General features: G+C 42.1%; 1 protein-coding gene across 4 annotated transcripts in view; it reads left to right on the top strand.

The window, feature by feature from the left end:
- gria4a (glutamate receptor, ionotropic, AMPA 4a) overlaps positions 1–15,199 on the top strand; it is a 147,340-nt gene extending 132,141 nt beyond the window's left edge. The window contains exons 16-18 of one of the 4 annotated variants that reach the window (XM_031795713.1): positions 3,535–3,649; positions 8,123–8,260; positions 12,634–15,199. In XM_031795713.1, the coding sequence (XP_031651573.1) occupies positions 3,535–3,649; positions 8,123–8,260; positions 12,634–12,792 (412 nt within the window). In that variant the 3' untranslated portion in view covers positions 12,793–15,199. Of the gene's footprint in view, positions 1–3,534; positions 3,650–6,362; positions 6,478–8,122; positions 8,371–12,633 lie in introns of all 4 variants that reach the window. The other 3 variants (XM_031795716.1, XM_031795715.1, XM_031795714.1) reach the window with 3 other exon arrangements.
- Positions 15,200–18,249: the final 3,050 nt, after the last annotated feature.

Consider the following 18,249-nt stretch of genomic DNA (forward strand, 5'->3'; position numbering starts at 1 on the left):
CTTTTCTCTTTCTGTCTGTCTGTCTCTCTGTCTCACTCTCTCGTTAGTTTCTCTTTCTTATTTCTTCCTTTCTCTCTCTCTCTCTCACGCATTAGTTTCTATCTCTCCCTCTCTCTCTGAACTTTCTCTCTTTCTCTCTCTCTCGTTATTTTCTTTTTATCCCCCTCTCTCTCGTTTCTCTCTCTCTCTCTCATTAGTTTCTTTCTCTCCATCCCTCCCTCTTTCTCTCTTTCTATTTCCCTATGTCTATGTTGTGTTGAGTTCTTTAGTGCCTGTTAGCTCCATTGTTCTGTTGTATTGCTGTCTGTCTGTCTCTTCGTCCATCCGTCTCTCTGTCCATTGTTCTTTCACTCACTTTCTCTCTTCATAGGGCCACCGATCAGGTAATCTGTCTACTCGTTTGTCATCTTGACTGTCTCATTTGTTCATTCTCAGATATAGAGTGTAATGTAGATACTATCTGTTTTTGTACTGAGGCTGATTGTGAATGAAATGACTAACGGTGATGCCGTGGGGAGGGGCGTAGCGCCGTGGCGCTGCCATGACTCCCAGAGCCACCCGGGGGAATTTATAGACACACAGGAAACAAGGTGTTGAAGGGCCTGGCCAACGGGGGGAACAAAAATCAGATCATTTCAATGAAATCAAATCAATTAAAACAAATTATCACGATCCAATTAATTGATGATTCCCTGAAACATGATCCATAAATTAGTGTGTGTGTGTGTGTTTGGACCAAGAGGAGTCCCATATATAGCAGCAGGAATACTGACACCCTTTCTATAACTTTTCCTATAACTTCCCCCTGTGCACCGTGCAAAGAAGTCCTCTCACTCCCCTACCCCTTTACAAGGGTTCCTTTTCCACTGAGATAAATGAAGGTTTTCTGTTTCCGAGGGAAAAGTGACAGCCAGTGGACGATAGTCCCCACCTGGCCTGTCACTATTCTGGGACTATCGACTGCTGTCTATGGCTTCTCCTGATCATGGGAAAACCTACCGGGACCATGCACGTGGACAGGAGAGCGCACGTCAGGCGAGAGCCCCTGCTCGCGGCAAGCCATTCAAAGCCCTGATTTGATATGATGATGATGATGATGAATCTTATTATTAGTTGTAAGATATGTAGTTTAAACTATATGTTGGTAATTCATATGATAATATACAGTGGGGCAAAAAAGTATTTAGTCAGCCACCAATTGTGCAAGTTCTCCCACTTAAAAAGATGAGAGAGGCCTGTAATTTTCATCATAGGAACACTTCAACTATGACAGACAAAATGAGAAAAATAATCCAGAATTTATCACAAAATATGGTGGAAAATAAGTATTTGGTCAATAACAAAAGTTTATCTCAATACTTTGTTATATACCCTTTGTTGGCAATGACAGAGGTCAAACGTTTTCTGTAAGTCTTCACAAGGTTTTCACACACTGTTGCTGGTATTTTGGCCCATTCCTCCATGCAGATCTCCTCTAGAGCAGTGATGTTTTGGGGCTGTTGCTGGGCAACACAGACTTTCAACTCCCTCCAAAGATTTTCTATGGGGTTGAGATCTGGAGACTGGCTAGGCCACTCCAGGACCTTGAAATGCTTCTTATGAAGCCATTCCTTCATTGCCCGGGCGATGTGTTTGGGATTATTGTCATGCTGAAAGACCCAGCCACGTTTCATCTTCAATGCCCTTGCTGATGGAAGGAGGTTTTCACTCAAAATCTCACGATACATGGCCCCATTCATTCTTTCCTTTACATGGATCAGTCGTCCTGGTCCCTTTGCAGAAAAACAGCCCCAAAGCATGATGTTTCCACCCCCATGCTTCACAGTAGGTATGGTGTTCTTTGGATGCAACTCAGCATTCTTTGTCCTCCAAACACGACGAGTTGAGTTTTTACCAAAAAGTTATATTTTGGTTTCATCTGACCATATGACACTCTCCCAATCTTCTTCTGGATCATCCAAATGCTCTCTAGCAAACTTCAGACGGGCCTGGACATGTACTGGCTTAAGCAGGGGGACACGTCTGGCACTGCAGGATTTGAGTCCCTGGTGGCGTAGTGTGTTACTGATGGTAGGCTTTGTTACTTTGGTCCCAGCTCTCTGCAGGTCATTCACTAGGTCCCTGTGTGGTTCTGGGATTTTTGCTCACCGTTCTTGTGATCATTTTGACCCCACGGGGTGAGATCTTGTGTGGAGCCCCAGATCGAGGGAGATTATCAGTGGGCTTGTATGTCTTCCATTTCCTAATAATTGCTCCCACAGTTGATTTCTTCAAACCAAGCTGCATACCTATTGCAGATTCAGTCTTCCCAGGCTGGTGCAGGTCTACAATTCTGTTTCTGGTGTCCTTTGACAGCTCTTTGGTCTTGGCCATAGTGGAGTTTGGAGTGTGACTGTTTGAGGTTGTGGACAGGTGTCTTTTATACTTATTACAAGTTCAAACAGGTGCCATTAATACAGGTAACGAGTGGAGGACAGAGGAGCCTCTTAAAGAAGAAGGTCTGTGAGAGCCAGAAATCTTGCTTGTTTGTAGGTGACCAAATACTTATTTTCCACCATAATTTGCAAATGAATTCATAAAAAATCCTACAATGTGATTTACTGGATCTTTTTTCCTCATTTTGTCTGACATAGTTGAAGTGTACCTATGATGAAAATTACAGGCCTCTCTCATCTTTTTAAGTGGGAGAACTTGCACAATTGGTGGCTGACTAAATATTTTTTTGCCCCACTGTATGTTGCTTATATAATTCAAATGATTTTCCATGTTTGGAAAGCCTTATTCCTTTCCCCCTTTCTTTGTTATGATGGTGATATTTTCCATGGCTTGCAGCACACCTCAGAGAACTCTCTCTCTCTCTCTCTCTAGCCTCTGAGCCATGGGGCAGCTCAGTGTACAACACCACAATAATGACTGTCTGTCTGTCTGTCCATACCAGACATACACACACTTGCACGCACACACACACAAACAAACACAAACACACACACACACTCAGTGCCAGTGTGAGTGTGTACTATTTTAGCCCACGGTCCGTTTTTAGAGGTCGTTTCCCCTCAGGGGTGTGAGGTAGAGAGCTGCCAGGGATTAGGATGGGAGCGGCAGGGACTAGAACACCAGCAGCAGGGTATTAGCTCTGTGTCAGCAGGGGACTGAGATAGGCTTTAGCACAACATTTAACCAGGGCTCCACCACTCCCCTTTACTTGCCCTGCTGCACATCATTCCGACAATAGCCTGCTATTGGTGGACTGAATGAAAGGGGTTTGAGCTATTTGCCTCTGTTGGCTCTCCCTATTGGCTCTATATGTTGAAAGGGTGGGCATTCAATTTGCAAAGATATCTCTACAATAAAGTGGGATGTAAAAGTTGGAAAAGAGAGAGAAAGAGAGAGGGTTGTCTGGAGGTTTGTACATGTCCACTAATCTGATGCCTTCCAACCAATCACCGGCGTTCCTTTTTCCTCATCCCATTGGCTCATCATTGGCTGATACTCCATCCCTCCTCTGACCAACTATGTTTTATCCCTCTGAAGAAATGCGGTCAACCTGGCCGTGTTAAAACTCAACGAGCAGGGCCTGTTGGACAAATTGAAAAATAAATGGTGGTACGACAAGGGAGAGTGTGGCAGCGGGGGAGGGGACTCCAAGGTTAGCCTCTCTGTCTCCGAACACGGTTCAACCATGTTCGGGAAGTAATGCGTGCATCTGCCCCAGCCACACAGATCACTGATGAACATAACCACACACACCCCCTGTACTGAAATGAGGGAGGAAAGAAGAGATTACTGTCAAAGCAGGAATATTGGCCCTGTAGTGGATGCTCTGGAGAGAGGAGTGTGGACCAGAACCCTGTAGTGGATGCTCTGGAGATAGGAGTGTGGACCAGAACCCTGTAGTGGATGCTCTGGAGAGAGGAGTCTAGACTAGAACCCTGTAGTGGATGCTCTGGAGAGAGGAGTGTGGACCAAAACCCTGTAGTGGATGCTCTGGAGAGAGGAGTGTGGACCAGAACCCTGTAGTGGATGCTCTGGAGAGAGGAGTATGGACCAGAACCCTGTAGTGGATGCTCTGGAGAGAGGAGTGTGGACCAGAACCCTGTAGTGGATGCTATGGAGAGAGGAGTATGGACCAGAACCCTGTAGTGGATGCTCTGGAGAGAGGAGTCTAGACTAGAACCCTGTAGTGGATGCTCTGGAGAGAGGAGTCTAGACTAGAACCCTGTAGTGGATGCTCTGGAGAGAGGAGTCTAGACTAGAACCCTGTAGTGGATGCTCTGGAGAGAGGAGTCTAGACCAGAACCCTGTAGTGGATGCTCTGGAGAGAGGAGTGTGGACCAGAACCCTGTAGTGGAAGCTCTGGAGAGAGGAGTCTAGACTAGAACCCTGTAGTGGATGCTCTGGAGAGAGGAGTCTAGACTAGAACCCTGTAGTGGATGCTCTGGAGAGAGGAGTGTTGACCAGAACCCTGTAGTGGATGCTCTGGACAGAGGAGTCTAGACTAGAACCCTGTAGTGGATGCTCTGGAGAGAGGAGTGTGGACCAGAACCCTGTAGTGGATGCTCTGGAGAGAGGAGTGTGGACCAGAACCCTGTAGTGGATGCTCTGGAGAGAGGAGTCTAGACTAGAACCCTGTAGTGGATGCTCTGGAGAGAGGAGTATGGACCAGAACCCTGTAGTGGATGCTCTGGAGAGAGGAGTCTAGACTAGAACCCTGTAGTGGATGCTCTGGAGAGAGGAGTCTAGACTAGAACCCTGTAGTGGATGCTCTGGAGAGAGGAGTCTAGACTAGAACCCTGTAGTGGATGCTCTGGAGAGAGGAGTCTAGACTAGAACCCTGTAGTGGATGCTCTGGAGAGAGGAGTGTGGACCAAAACCCTGTAGTGGATGCTCTGGAGAGAGGAGTCTAGACTAGAACCCTGTAGTGGATGCTCTGGAGAGAGGAGTGTGGACCAAAACCCTGTAGTGGATGCTCTGGAGAGAGGAGTGTGGACCAGAACCCTGTAGTGGATGCTCTGGAGAGAGGAGTATGGACCAGAACCCTGTAGTGGATGCTCTGGAGAGAGGAGTGTGAACCAGAACCCTGTAGTGGATGCTCTGGAGAGAGGAGTGTGGACCAGAACCCTGTAGTGGATGCTCTGGAGAGAGGAGTGTGGACCAGAACCCTGTAGTGGATGCTCTGGAGAGAGGAGTGTGGACCAGAAGGCTGTCAGAACATAAAGCAGGGTTCCCCAACTGGCGTGTGGTTTTATTTGAGAAAATAATTCAGGAAATCAGATCCAAGTGATTTTAATTTAGTAAATTTGTTCCCAAGTATTCCCACACATACAGTATGTGTTTGTATGCAAATCATAATAATTAATACTACTTGATTGGATTTATATAGCACTTTTCTACCAACTGAAATACTCATAAAAGTGCTTTACATAGTTGGGGGAAACTTAACTTATTCACCATCAATGTGTAGCACCCACCTCAGTGATGCACAGCGACAATTTTTTTGTGGCAAAACTTTCACCACACATCAGCTATCAGGTGCAGAGGTGAGGAGTGATATATGCCAATTAGGAATGAAGGGGATGATGGAATGTGGCCAGGTTGGGAATTTAGCCATGACACCGGGGCGAACACCCCTTCTCTTACAATAACCACCACGGGATTTTGAACGACCACAGAGACTCAAGACACCGTTTTAACGTCCCATCCAGAAAACGGCACCCTACGCAGAACAATGTTCCCAAATGTAATCCAGGTTTGAAATGATTATGGTTTAGTGAAATATTATATCTGTTTAGGCTTCTTGTGGTCAATATGCAGTATAAAAATATATATTTTTATTATGTTCCGGCCCCCGGACCAAGAAAAAATGAGCCCGTGGCTGAATCTAGTTGATGATCACTGATGTAGAGGGAGAGATAGAGAGGAAGGATGGAGGGATGAACTAGAGCGATGATATACTTAATGTTTTGATTTACTTTATTGTTTGGTGCCTTTTAGATTCATTTTCAGATCTCTTACCCAGGTCTTGTGCAGTAAATTGCCCCATGTAGTTCCCTCTCTCCTAGTGTGAGTAGGCCATGCCAATAGTCCTGTGTTCACAGTAATTGTCTCTGCTTGTGTAGCGCCGGCTGGGGCAGTATGGGCACGTTACCTGAAGTGATGCAGGGGGGTCCCACTCATATGTCTGTAGCTCGCTTAGCCCCCCTCAGCCCCCCAACGAGCATACACACATGTACTCAGTGGGACCCAGACTGGGTCACTTTTACCAAGCAGTACCATTTATGTGACAGTTCTGACTGTATGTGACCTAATAACATAAAATAACATGACCTATGATGTTATTTATGTTATTTTTACACGCCAAGAACCCCGGTAAACCTTGCGGTTTTGAAACTGAGTGAAGCAGGCGTCTTAGACAAACTGAAAAACAAATGGTGGTACGATAAGGGCGAGTGTGGACCCAAGGACTCGGGAAGTAAGGTCAGTCTCACGGGCAGAGTGGGGGACCAAACACCCTCACTGTGTGACAGACAGGCACGCCTCCAGATTAGCCTGGAGACTAGGATTAGCATTAGGTTTAGCATCAGTTACATTTTGATATAATCTAATAATAATATTTGATTGATTACTGTTGAATAGATCTTTCTAGTTCTATCACTGTTAGTATTCTGCCTATGCCACATCTGCCTGTATAATGTGATTATGGCCTTCATAATAATGGCCTTACTCTCAGAACTCTTACTCTGGGTAGAAGACAAGTCAAAGAGTGGAGAGGTTCTTTGAAACATCATGAGTCTTATAAAACTACAGATAATCTTAGAACATGTAAGTTGTCTTTAGAACACTAGAGAGATTCTTAGAACATGTATGTTGTCTTTAGAACACTAGAGAGATTCTTAGAACATGTAAGTTGTCTTTAGAACACTAGAGAGATTCTTAGAACATGTATGTTGTCTTTAGAACACTAGAGAGATTCTTAGAACATGTAAGTTGTCTTTAGAACACTAGAGAGATTCTTGGAACATGTATGTTGTCTTTAGAAGAACACTAGAGAGATTCTTAGAACATGTAAGTTGTCTTTAGAACACTAGAGAGATTCTTAGAACATGTAAGATGTCTTTAGAACACTAGAGAGATTCTTAGAACATGTAAGTTGTCTTTAGAACATGTAAGTTGTCTTTAGAACACTAGAGAGATTCTTAGAACATGTAAGTTGTCTTTAGAACACTAGAGAGATTCTTAGAACATGTAAGTTGTTTTTAGAACACTAGAGAGATTCTTAGAACATGTAAGTTGTCTTTAGAACACTAGAGAGATTCTTAGAACATGTATGTTGTCTTTAGAAGAACACTAGAGAGATTCTTAGAACATGTAAGTTGTCTTTAGAACACTAGAGAGATTCTTAGAACATGTATGTTGTCTTTAGAAGAACACTAGAGAGATTCTTAGAACATGTAAGTTGTCTTTAGAAGAACACTAGAGAGATTCTTAGAACATGTAAGATGTCTTTAGAACACTAGAGAGATTCTTAGAACATGTAAGATGTCTTTAGAACACTAGAGAGATTCTTAGAACATGTAAGTTGTCTTTAGAACACTAGAGAGATTCTTAGAACATGTAAGATGTCTTTAGAAGAACATCAGAGATCAGAGAACTTCTAAGAATGCCAGTGAAGTTCTTAAAATACCGGGGACCTTCACCAAGACTTTCTGAATAGTATACTTTATCATCACTCATCCAAAAGCCTGACTAATACGATGACTGAATATACTTTAATTTGTATGATGTACTAGTCATCCTCGACTTAATACTTGTAGCAATATTAAAATGTTTATTTACTTAAATTGTAGTCATGCATTAGTAATAGATATGCAGTTGATGTAGTACTACTGTCATAGTAGTAGTAATAGATGTATTATATGCACTTGTAGATAATACGCTTCAATGATGGTAGTAGTAGTGCTTCCCGTAGTAGACTAGTCACAGTAGTGGTAGGTGCTGTAGTTGTTTGTAGAAGTAGACGTTATTGTGCTGAAAACTGAATAACTAAGCTGCCTGTTCTGTGTCTCACTAGCTTCACTGTCTCTCTCTCTCTGACCCCTGTGCTCTCCATCCCCCCTCCCAGGACAAGTCCTCCCAGGCCCTGAGCCTGAGCAACGTGGCTGGGGTCTTCTACATCCTGGTGGGGGGTCTGGGCCTAGCCATGCTGGTGGCCCTGGTCGAGTTCTGCTACAAGTCGCGTGCCGAGGCCAAGCGCATGAAGGTGGACCTTAGCCCCCCTCACTGCCCCAGCCCCTCTCCCAGCACCCAGAATTTAGCCACTTATAGAGAGGGGTACAACGTATACGGCTCCGAGGGGGTCAAGATATAGGGGTAGGACTTAGGGCCTCCTATAGGTGGGCTGGTGTGAAGTTTCTTGTGCGTGTAGCCTCTAGCAACAGCAGACCAGTGTTGTTGTGACTGTGGTGAAGCATTGTGGAACCAATGGGCTTTTGTTTTTTCCTTTATTTTTCTGTTGTGACAGCTTCTTATGTTTCAGTTTTTGTTTGTTTTTCTGATTGATTGATGTGTAGCGCTTCACCCCAGAGCACTCTGGGGGCAGGTGGCAGATTGGTTCCATCGTCTTTGGCTGCAGATGATGATGATGATGAGGATGTTCTACACCTGCATTCTGTCCATACTCAGTACACTACACATACAGCACATAAGACATAGAACATTGGTGCACATCTCCTGTCCTCAAGGCCCACACTGTCTGCTGGTTTTAACACTGTTCTAACCAGTGACTGATTTAGACCTTGGTAAGCAGGTGTATGGACCATCTCTCTATTCAATCAATTGATTGACCAGTTAGGTACTAAGGAGAACAGAAAACCAGCAGGACTGCTTCATTGGAGGACTGGAGTTTTACAGACAAGCTAAGCCCCCTGTCAGAGTTGTAGAACTGTAGATGCCCAAACATCCCCAATGAGGAGTTAGAAAAGAATCCTCTCAAATCATCCAGACACTTTATAGAGGATGTCTGCTTAGTGATGTTAACCCTAAAAGCAACATATTTTTTTACTTACATTTTTTACTTCACATTGGTAATTATTGCAGTGACACGGTCTGTCTAGCAGTAAAAAAACACGTTTTATTAACCTTTTGTAACAAAAGTAAATGAGCGTATATATTTTTTTTTAAAGCACACATTTATACTCAAATTTGATGTTTCAAAATATGTTTTTTGTATGTTTAAATTTTTTAAGCATATTTACAAAAAAAATACATGTCATCCATAGCCACTTGTTTGGAAAGAAATGATGTTATTCATTCAAAGTGTTGTGTTTCTGTAATACTCAGTGTCTGAGAAATTGGCGGTTGAGCTAATCTGACATACTGGTGCGACCTAAGATGGCCACCGATATGGGCAATATAGGCACCAGTACAATCAGACTTTTAGTTCCAATTGTATCTGAAAGATGAGACTCTCAACCTGGAATAGAAACATTGACTGCAAGCTAAATGTTGTATTTACATTTGTGAGGGACTTTGTTGTTGTAGTACCTGCCACTCCCACTAGGGGCCAAATCTGGGGTGTCTCCATATCTACTGTATATCTCTTCAGGGTACATACATCTACCTATGTGCAAAATGTGGTGCTTAATCACAAAATGTACAATTGAGTTCACATTTTTACCACTAGTATACAAAAGAGAGATTATTTTTCATTCTTCCATATTAACACAGAAATGCTAAATTGAGCTTTGCTATTGTCTAACCAATTCCTTGACAAAATCACAACATTTTTAAAGGATCAAAAAAGGGATTAGAAAATATGACATTTTTGACCCCTTTTGGTGCTTTTAGGGTTAACGCAAAATAGATAAACGTAACATTTCCTAAACGAAACATTAGGAACGTTGTATATCAATGAGTAGTCTGTTCCTATAAAGTGTTGCCCATGACTAAACAGGAGTCAGTCAGTCTCTCTCTATAATTCAAAATCTGTGAAACACCCCTCACTTCCCCTCTCACCTTACTGTACAAGACCTCACCTTACTGTAAAAAAATGAACTTTACAAAACATCACCTTACTGTACAAAACCTCACCTTACTGTACAAAACCTCACCTTACTGTACAAAACCTCACCTTACTGTACAAAACCTCACCTTACTGTACAAAACCTCACCTTACAGTCGTGGCCAAAAGTTTTGAGAATGACACAAATATAAATGTCCACAAAGTTTGCTGCTTCAGTGTCTTTAGATATTTTTGTCAGATGTTACTATGGATACTGAAGTATAATTACAAGCATTTCATAAGTGTCAAAGGCTTTTATTGACAATTACATGAAGTTGATGCAAAGAGTCAATATTTGCAGTGTTGACCCTTCCTTTTTAAGACCTCTGCAATCTGCCCTGGCATGCTGTCAATTAACTTCTGGGCCACATTCTGACTGATGGCAGCCCATTCTTGCATAATCAATGCTTGGAGTATGTCAGAATTTGTGGGTTTTTGTTTGTCCACCCGCCTCTTGAGGATTGACCACAAGTTCTCAATGGGATTAAGGTCTGGGGAGTTTCCTGGCCATGGACACAAAAAAAATTATGTTTTGTTCCCCGAGCCACTTAGTTATCACTTTCGCCTTATGGCAAGGTGCTCCATCATGCTGGAAAAGGCATTGTTCGTCACCAAACTGTTCCTGGATGGTTGGGAGAAGTTGCTCTCTGAGGATGTGTTGGTACCATTCTTTATTCATGGATGTGTTCTTAGGCAAAATTGTGAGCCCACTCCCTTGGCTGAGAAGCAACCCCACACATGAATGGTCTCAGGATGCTTTACTGTTGGCATAACACAGGACTGATGGTAGCGCTCACCTTGTCTTCTCCGGACAAGCTTTTTTCCGGATGCCCCAAACAATCGGAAAGGGGATTCATCAGAGAAAATGACTTTACCCCACTCCTCAGCAGTCCAATCCCTGTCCCTTTAGCAGAATATCAGTCTGTCCCTGATGTTTTTCCTGGAGAGAAGTGTTTTCTTTGCTGTCCTTCATGACACCAGGCCATCCTCCAAAAGTCTTTGCCTCACTGTGCGTGCAGATGCACTCACACCTGCCTGCTGCCATTCCTGAGCAAGCTCTGTACTGGTGGTGCCCCGATCCCGCAGCTGAATCAACTTTAGGAGACGGTCCTGGCACTTGCTGGACTTTCTTGGGCGCCCTGAAGCCTTCTTCACAACAATTGAACCGCTCTCCTTCAAGTTCTTGATGATCCGATAAATTGTTGTTTTAGGTGCAATCTTACTGGCAGCAATATCCTTGCCTGTGAAGCCCTTTTTGTGCAAAGCAATGATGACGGCACGTGTGTCCTTGCAGGTAACTATGATTGTCAATGATTCCAACCACCACCCTCCTTTTGAAGCTTCCAGTTTGTTATTCGAACTCAATCAGCATAACAGAGTGATCTCCAGCCTTGTCCTCATCGACACTCACACCTGCGTTAACAAGAGAATCACTGACATGATCTCAGCTGGTCCTTTTGTGGCAGGTCTGAAATGCAGTGGAATTGTTTTTTGGGGGGATTCAGTTCATTTGCATGGCAAAGAAGGACTTTGCAATTAATTGCAATTCATCTGATCACTCTTCATATCATTCTGGAGTATATGCAAATTGCCATCATACAAACTGAGGCAGCAGACTTAAATTAATATTTGTGTCATTCTCAAAACTTTTGGCCACAACTTTACTGTACAAAACCTCACCTTACTTTACAAATCCTAAATTCACAAAACCTCACCTTCCATGTTCTACAAACCAAGACCCCAGAAATGCATGGTCACCTTGAAATGCAGATGTCTCACAAAAACGTATTTGAAACGTATCTTGAGCATCTGTGTGTTTTGTTTTTGCCTGCCTTTTTTATACAATGCTATTTTAAGTAGTCATATACAGGTAACAGCCAAAATAAAGGAAACACCAACATAAAGTGTCTTAACAGGCCGTTGGATCACTACGAGCCACCAGAACAACTTCAATGCACCGTGGCATAGATTCTACAAGTGTCTGGAACTCTATTGGAGGGATGCAACACCATTCTTCTACAATAAATTACATAATGTGGTATTTTGTTGATGGTGGTGGAAGACTGTCTCAGGCGTCGCTCCAGAATCTCCCACAAGTGTTCAATTGTGTTGAGATCTGGTGACTGAGACACACACACACCTTAATGAGACCAGTCTTTCAATGTCACTGAGATCTCTTCTAACCATAGTACTGGGCACTTTTATACATGATCATAAGCATGATGTAATGTTAACTGCTTAATTGACTCAGGAATCACACCTGTGTGGAATCACCTGCTTTCATTATACTTTGTATCCCTCATTTACCCACGTTTTCCCTTTATTTTGGCAGTTACCTGTATGGTCCAATTCTTGTGTGTGTGTGTGTGTGTGTGTGTGTGTATTAATTCGTGCTTATGAGCATATGAACATGTATTTGTGTGTTCCTATGTTTTGACAATGAATTATGTATATGATTCATTAGGGTCCTGTTACAAAAACTCACAACTGTTTCTTTCTTTCTATTTCCTCTTTTCCCATTGCTCCTTCCTCTCTAATCACCCTGTCATCCTCCCCTGGCTCTTCCCCTCCAGCTGCCCTTCACAGAAGCCATGAGGAACAAGGCTCGGCTGTCAATCACGGGCAGTGTGGGTGAGAATGGGCGTGTCTTGACACCGGACTGCCCTAAGGCCGTCCATGCTGGCCACTCCCTCAGACACCCAGGGCTTACCCTACCATCGGGCCTACCCTGAAAACCAAAAACACACACTGTGCCTTAACCACACACACGGCTACGTCATTACCACCCCGACGCCACACACACAGACACACAGACCAGAGACCGCCAGCAAGCTAACAGCAACAACAGGGAGAGAGGAGGGACAAATATGATGATCACCATCACACTAAAATCCTAATTTGAGCTCCATGAAACAAGGACAAGGTGACAAACTAACAGTTAGAACACTGACGACGTGGAACCGAAAAGAATAACAGAGAAAGATAAAAATGGTGATGATGATGATGATGAAGACTTTGAGCACTGTCATGAGCAGGCAGACATGACTTTATCTGCTCCAATGTGATAGACTGCGTCCTCTAACAAGCCACACCCCTGATCCCCTACCAGGAAACAATGCTTTAGGACAAATCTTCATCATCTTCACTTGCCTACGAAGAATAAGCTCCAGGCGAATCACTTATAAGACCAGAAAACTGTAAACCTGAAAACGTTGGACTGTACAAACCTGCTCTTTCTCCATGAACTGTTCAGACGAACATGCTTTTACAACGCTTTGGTTAGCGTCTCGCAAACACAATGCAGAGATCACTGAAGTTACCGTAATAGACGAAAACTCAACGGATATCTCCAACCTCATATGGCTAACACGACCGTAGGATTCACAGGGGTTTGTAAAAAATGAAAAAAAGAGTAATAGTTACTGAAATGATCCATAATAATGACAGTAACGCTAAATAACAACTACATGTATCACTTCTCTGGGCGGGGAACAGAGGTAAAGCTGTACATTCTGTGAAAAGTGAAGAAAACGTATCAAAGTTCACCCCCCATATAAGGTAGTGTTTTTGACCAGGGCCACATTTAGCCATCTAGAGCGCTGGTCTAAAGTAGTCCACTAAATGGGGGACAGGGTGTCACGTGAGACATGGACATGTTGTTTTCCAGTGGAGAGGGAAGGTACTGACTGTTTCAGAAGCTTGCATTTTAAAAACTGTTGTAAATTACTGTGTAGCAAAACTGAACTCACCTCTCTTTTTTAACCATCTTAGGTAATAATTCATTGCAATAATGAATATAAGAAAATGCCACTTGTAATTATGAATACATCTTTTTATAAATACATATTATATATAATACAAATGAATATATATATATATATATATATACACGTCTATAGAGAGCTATAGAAAATGATATGATCACCATTGAGTGAGGCCATGACATCTGTTCTGTTAAAGGGTGTTTTGATAATGATAATGATTATGTTCCAGTCTTTGTATGTCCTAATCCACACTGAATGTCAATCTGACACTCACAATCAAATTTACAAACACACATTGTCACTTACACAGTGTCAACTCTTACAGAACCATCTTTGACACCACCATGACATGTCCCTTTTTTTCTAGTTGTTTGTTCCCCGTTTTTATTTAGGTTTTTTGTCCCCCATTTTGAGAACATAGCCTCTGTTCGTACAATAGTCCCAGATCTTCATGTTTATTCCTGTGAAAGGGTTATTGTGTCTGGCCGTCTTCTGTTTTAATGTCTATTGCAGCTGTCTGGGTGGGCTAAGAGGAAAGGGAGAAAGAAAAAATAACTAAAATAACTAAATTCAAGTTTTTTTTTCTCTAAGTACCACACGTTTAAAATGAAAGAGTTCTAACTGAACGGTGGAGTTTGGTGGCATTGACAGCAGTTGCGTGGGTAGTATTGCCTTGGCCCTGGCATTTTGAGCACTGTGTATCTCCTCTCCTCTCCTCCACTCTTCTCCTCTCCTCCCACTGACAGGGTCCTGCCTAAACTGAGTGTCAATGCACACAAAGTCACCTTGACCTTCACCTTAAACCTTTGACCTTCTCTAGCTTTGACCTTTCGACTCTTATAGGCACTGACATGACCAGTCAGTATTTAAACTCTCCCTCTCTTAACCCTCTAGAGCTTACAAGATATTTAGATTGTTGTTTTAGTTTTCAATCTCCCACCAAATGAACTAACCCCAAGCAGGCACTCCTATCTGTGTATCGTTGAAGCAGACAGGCTGACTGCTGGCTAACTACTAACCACCTTAGGTTTTTCTGGGTTTAACACAATCTTTCTTTGTATTAGGTTTCTTTTTCTAGTAAAATATCAACCCCTCTTTTCTCTGCGTATTTCTTTAACCTCTATGGGATCGGTGTGTCCCCCCCGTGGGACAGTTGAGCTAACGTACGCTAATGTGATTAGCATGAAGTTGTAATTAACAAGAACATTTCCCAAGACACAGACATATCTGATATGGGCAGAAAGCATACATTTGTGTTAATCTAACTGCACTGTCCAATTTACAGTAGCTATTACAGTGAAAGAATACCATGCTATTGTTTGAGGAGAGTGCACAGTTATGAACTTGAAAACGTATTAATAAACCAATTAGGCACATTTGGGCAGTATTGATACAACATTTTGAACATATATGCAATGGTTCATTGGATCAGTCTAAAACTTTGCACATACCCCGCTGCCATCTAGTAGCCAAAATCATCAAAGATGATGGTACAAAAAAATACAAAAGATCTAATGTGTTATATTCTCCAACATTCATTTCACATTTCCACAAACTTCAAAGTGTTCCCTTTCAAATGGTGTCAAGAATATGCATATCCTTGCTTCAGGTCCTGAGCTACAAGCAGTGGGATTTGGGTATGTCATTTTAGGTGAAAATTGAGGGATGGATCCTTAAGAAGTACTAACAACATATTTGGTTGTACGGTGTATGACTTCAAGATGATAGTTTCTGAAGAGTTATTGGAGAAGACCCTTCCAGAAATATAGTGTAGTTACTCATTTTCCACGTGGAAATGATGACAATGACATTATTGGCAATAACTATAGATATCATTGACATTTACATTACATTTGTATCGCCATTGAGTGAACAGAATATTAGGAACACCTGCTCTTTCCCATGACACAGACTGACCAGGTGAATCCAGGTGAATCCAGGTGAAAGCTATGATCCCTTATTGATGTCACCTGTTAAAACCACTTCAATCAGTGTAGATGAAGGGGAGGAGACAGGTTAAAGAAGGATTTTTAAGACTTGAGACAATTGAGACATGGACTCTGTATGTGTCATTCAGAGGGTGAATGGGCCAGACTATTTTTGAACGGGGTATGGTAGTAGGTGCCAGGCGCACTGGTTCGAGTGTGTCAAGAACTGCAACGCTGATGGGTTTGAATGGTGAATGAACAGATATGATAACCAGTAGGTATTTTACTGGACAGATATGATAACCAGTAGGTATTTCACTGGACAGATATGATAACCAGTAGGTATTTCACTGGACAGATATGATAACCAGTAGGTATTTTACTGGACAGATATGATAACCAGTAGGTATTTTACTGGACAGATATGATAACCAGTAGGTATTTTACTGGACAGATATGATAACCAGTAGTTATTTCACTGGTCAGATATGATAACCAGTAGGTATTTCACTGGACAGATATGATAACCAGTAGGTATTTTACTGGACAGATATGATAACCAGTAGGTATTTTACTGGACAGATATGATAACCAGTAGGTATTTTACTGGACAGATATGGTAACCAGTAGGTATTTTACTGGACAGATATGGTAACCAGTAGGTATTTTACTGGACAGATATAACCACTAGGTATTTTACTGGACAGATATAAGGGATATTTTCAGTTTTTCCACAGTTGAGGAGCAAAACTGCTGCAAATATTTTCTATTCTACACAATTCGTTGTTTATTTAGTTATTAAACATCATTCAAGACACGTTTCACCAGTGAAAAAGGACAATTGAATAAAATAGTATTTGACCTAAAAACCTAAGCCAGTCAGCAGCTGAAGCAGATCCTTTCATATAGGCTTTCCTTGCAGAAACAGACAACAGAAAATCCCAACGTTTATCAAAAGCCTAGTCTTTGTGATTTAAACGTCCTACTCGGTGTGTGTGTGTGTGTATACAGTTGAAGTAGGAATTTTACATACAGTTAGGTTGGAGTCATTAAAATTAGTTTTTCAACCACTCCACAAATTTCTTGTTGACAAACTATTGTTTTGGAAAGTCGGTTAGGACATCTACTTTGTGCATGATGAATAATTTTTCCAACAATTGTTTACAGACACATTATTTCACTTAGAATTCACTGTATTACAATTCCAGTGGGTCAGAACTTTACATACACTAAGTTGACTGTGCCTTTAAACAGCTTGGAAAAGTCCAGAAAATGATGTCATGGCTTAAGGAGCTTCTGTTAGGCCAATTGACATCATTTGAGTCAATTGGAGGACCACGCAGCCGCCATACCACGCAAACCGAAGAACACCATCCCAACCGTGAAGCACGGGGGTGGCAGCATCATGGTGTGGGGGTGCTTTGCTGCAGGAGGGACTGGTGCACTTCACAAAGTAGATTGCTTCATGAGGAAGGTAAATTATGTGGATATATTGAAGCAACATCAAGACATCCGTCAGAAAGTTAAAGCTTGGTCGCAAATGGGTCTTCCAAATGGACAATGACCCTAAACATACTTCCAAAGTTGTGGCAAAATGGCTTAAGGACAACAAAGTCAACGTATTGGAGTGGCCATCACAAAGCCCTGACCTCAATCCTATAGAAAATGTGTGGGCAGAACTGAAAAAGCATGTGCAAGCAAGGAGGCCTACAAACCTGACTCAGTTACACCAACTCTGTCAGGAGGAATGGGCCAAAATTCACCCAACTTAATGTGGGAAGCTTGTGGAAAGCTACCCGAAGCATTTGCCCCAAGTTAAACAATTTCAAGGCAATGCTACCAAATACTCATTGAGTGCATGTAAACTTCTGACCCACTGGGAATGTCATGAAAGCAATAAAAGCTGAAATAAATCATTTTCTCCAATATTTTTCTTACATTTCACATTCTTAAAATAAAGTGGTGATCCTAACTGACCTAAAACAGGGAATTTTTTACTAGGATTAAATGTCAGGAATTATTTTGGCTAAGGTCTATGTAAACTTCCGACTTCAACTGTATCTACAGTGCTTTTCGAAAGTATTCAAACCTCTTGACTTTTTCCACATTTCATTACGTTAAACCTTATTCTAAATTAATGTATTTTTTCTCCCCATCAATCTACACACAATACTTCATAATGACAAAGCAAAAACTGGTTTTAGAATATTTAGAAAATGTTAAAAAATGAAATATCACATTTACATAAGTATTCTGACTCTTTACTCAGTACTTTGTTGAAGAACTTTTGGCATCAATTACAGCCTTGAGTATTCTTGGGTATGACGCTACAAGCTTGGCACACCTGTGTTTGAGGAGTTTCTCCCATTCCTCTCTTCAGATCCTCTTAAGCTCTGTCAGGATGGTTGGGGAGCGTTGCTGCACAGCTATTTTCAGGTCTCTCCAGAGATGTTAGATAGGGTTCATGCCCAGGCTTTAGCTGGGCCAAGCAAGGACA

The sequence above is a fragment of the Oncorhynchus kisutch genome, linkage group LG18, assembly GCF_002021735.2.
Source record: "Oncorhynchus kisutch isolate 150728-3 linkage group LG18, Okis_V2, whole genome shotgun sequence".
Classification (NCBI taxonomy): domain Eukaryota; kingdom Metazoa; phylum Chordata; class Actinopteri; order Salmoniformes; family Salmonidae; genus Oncorhynchus; species Oncorhynchus kisutch.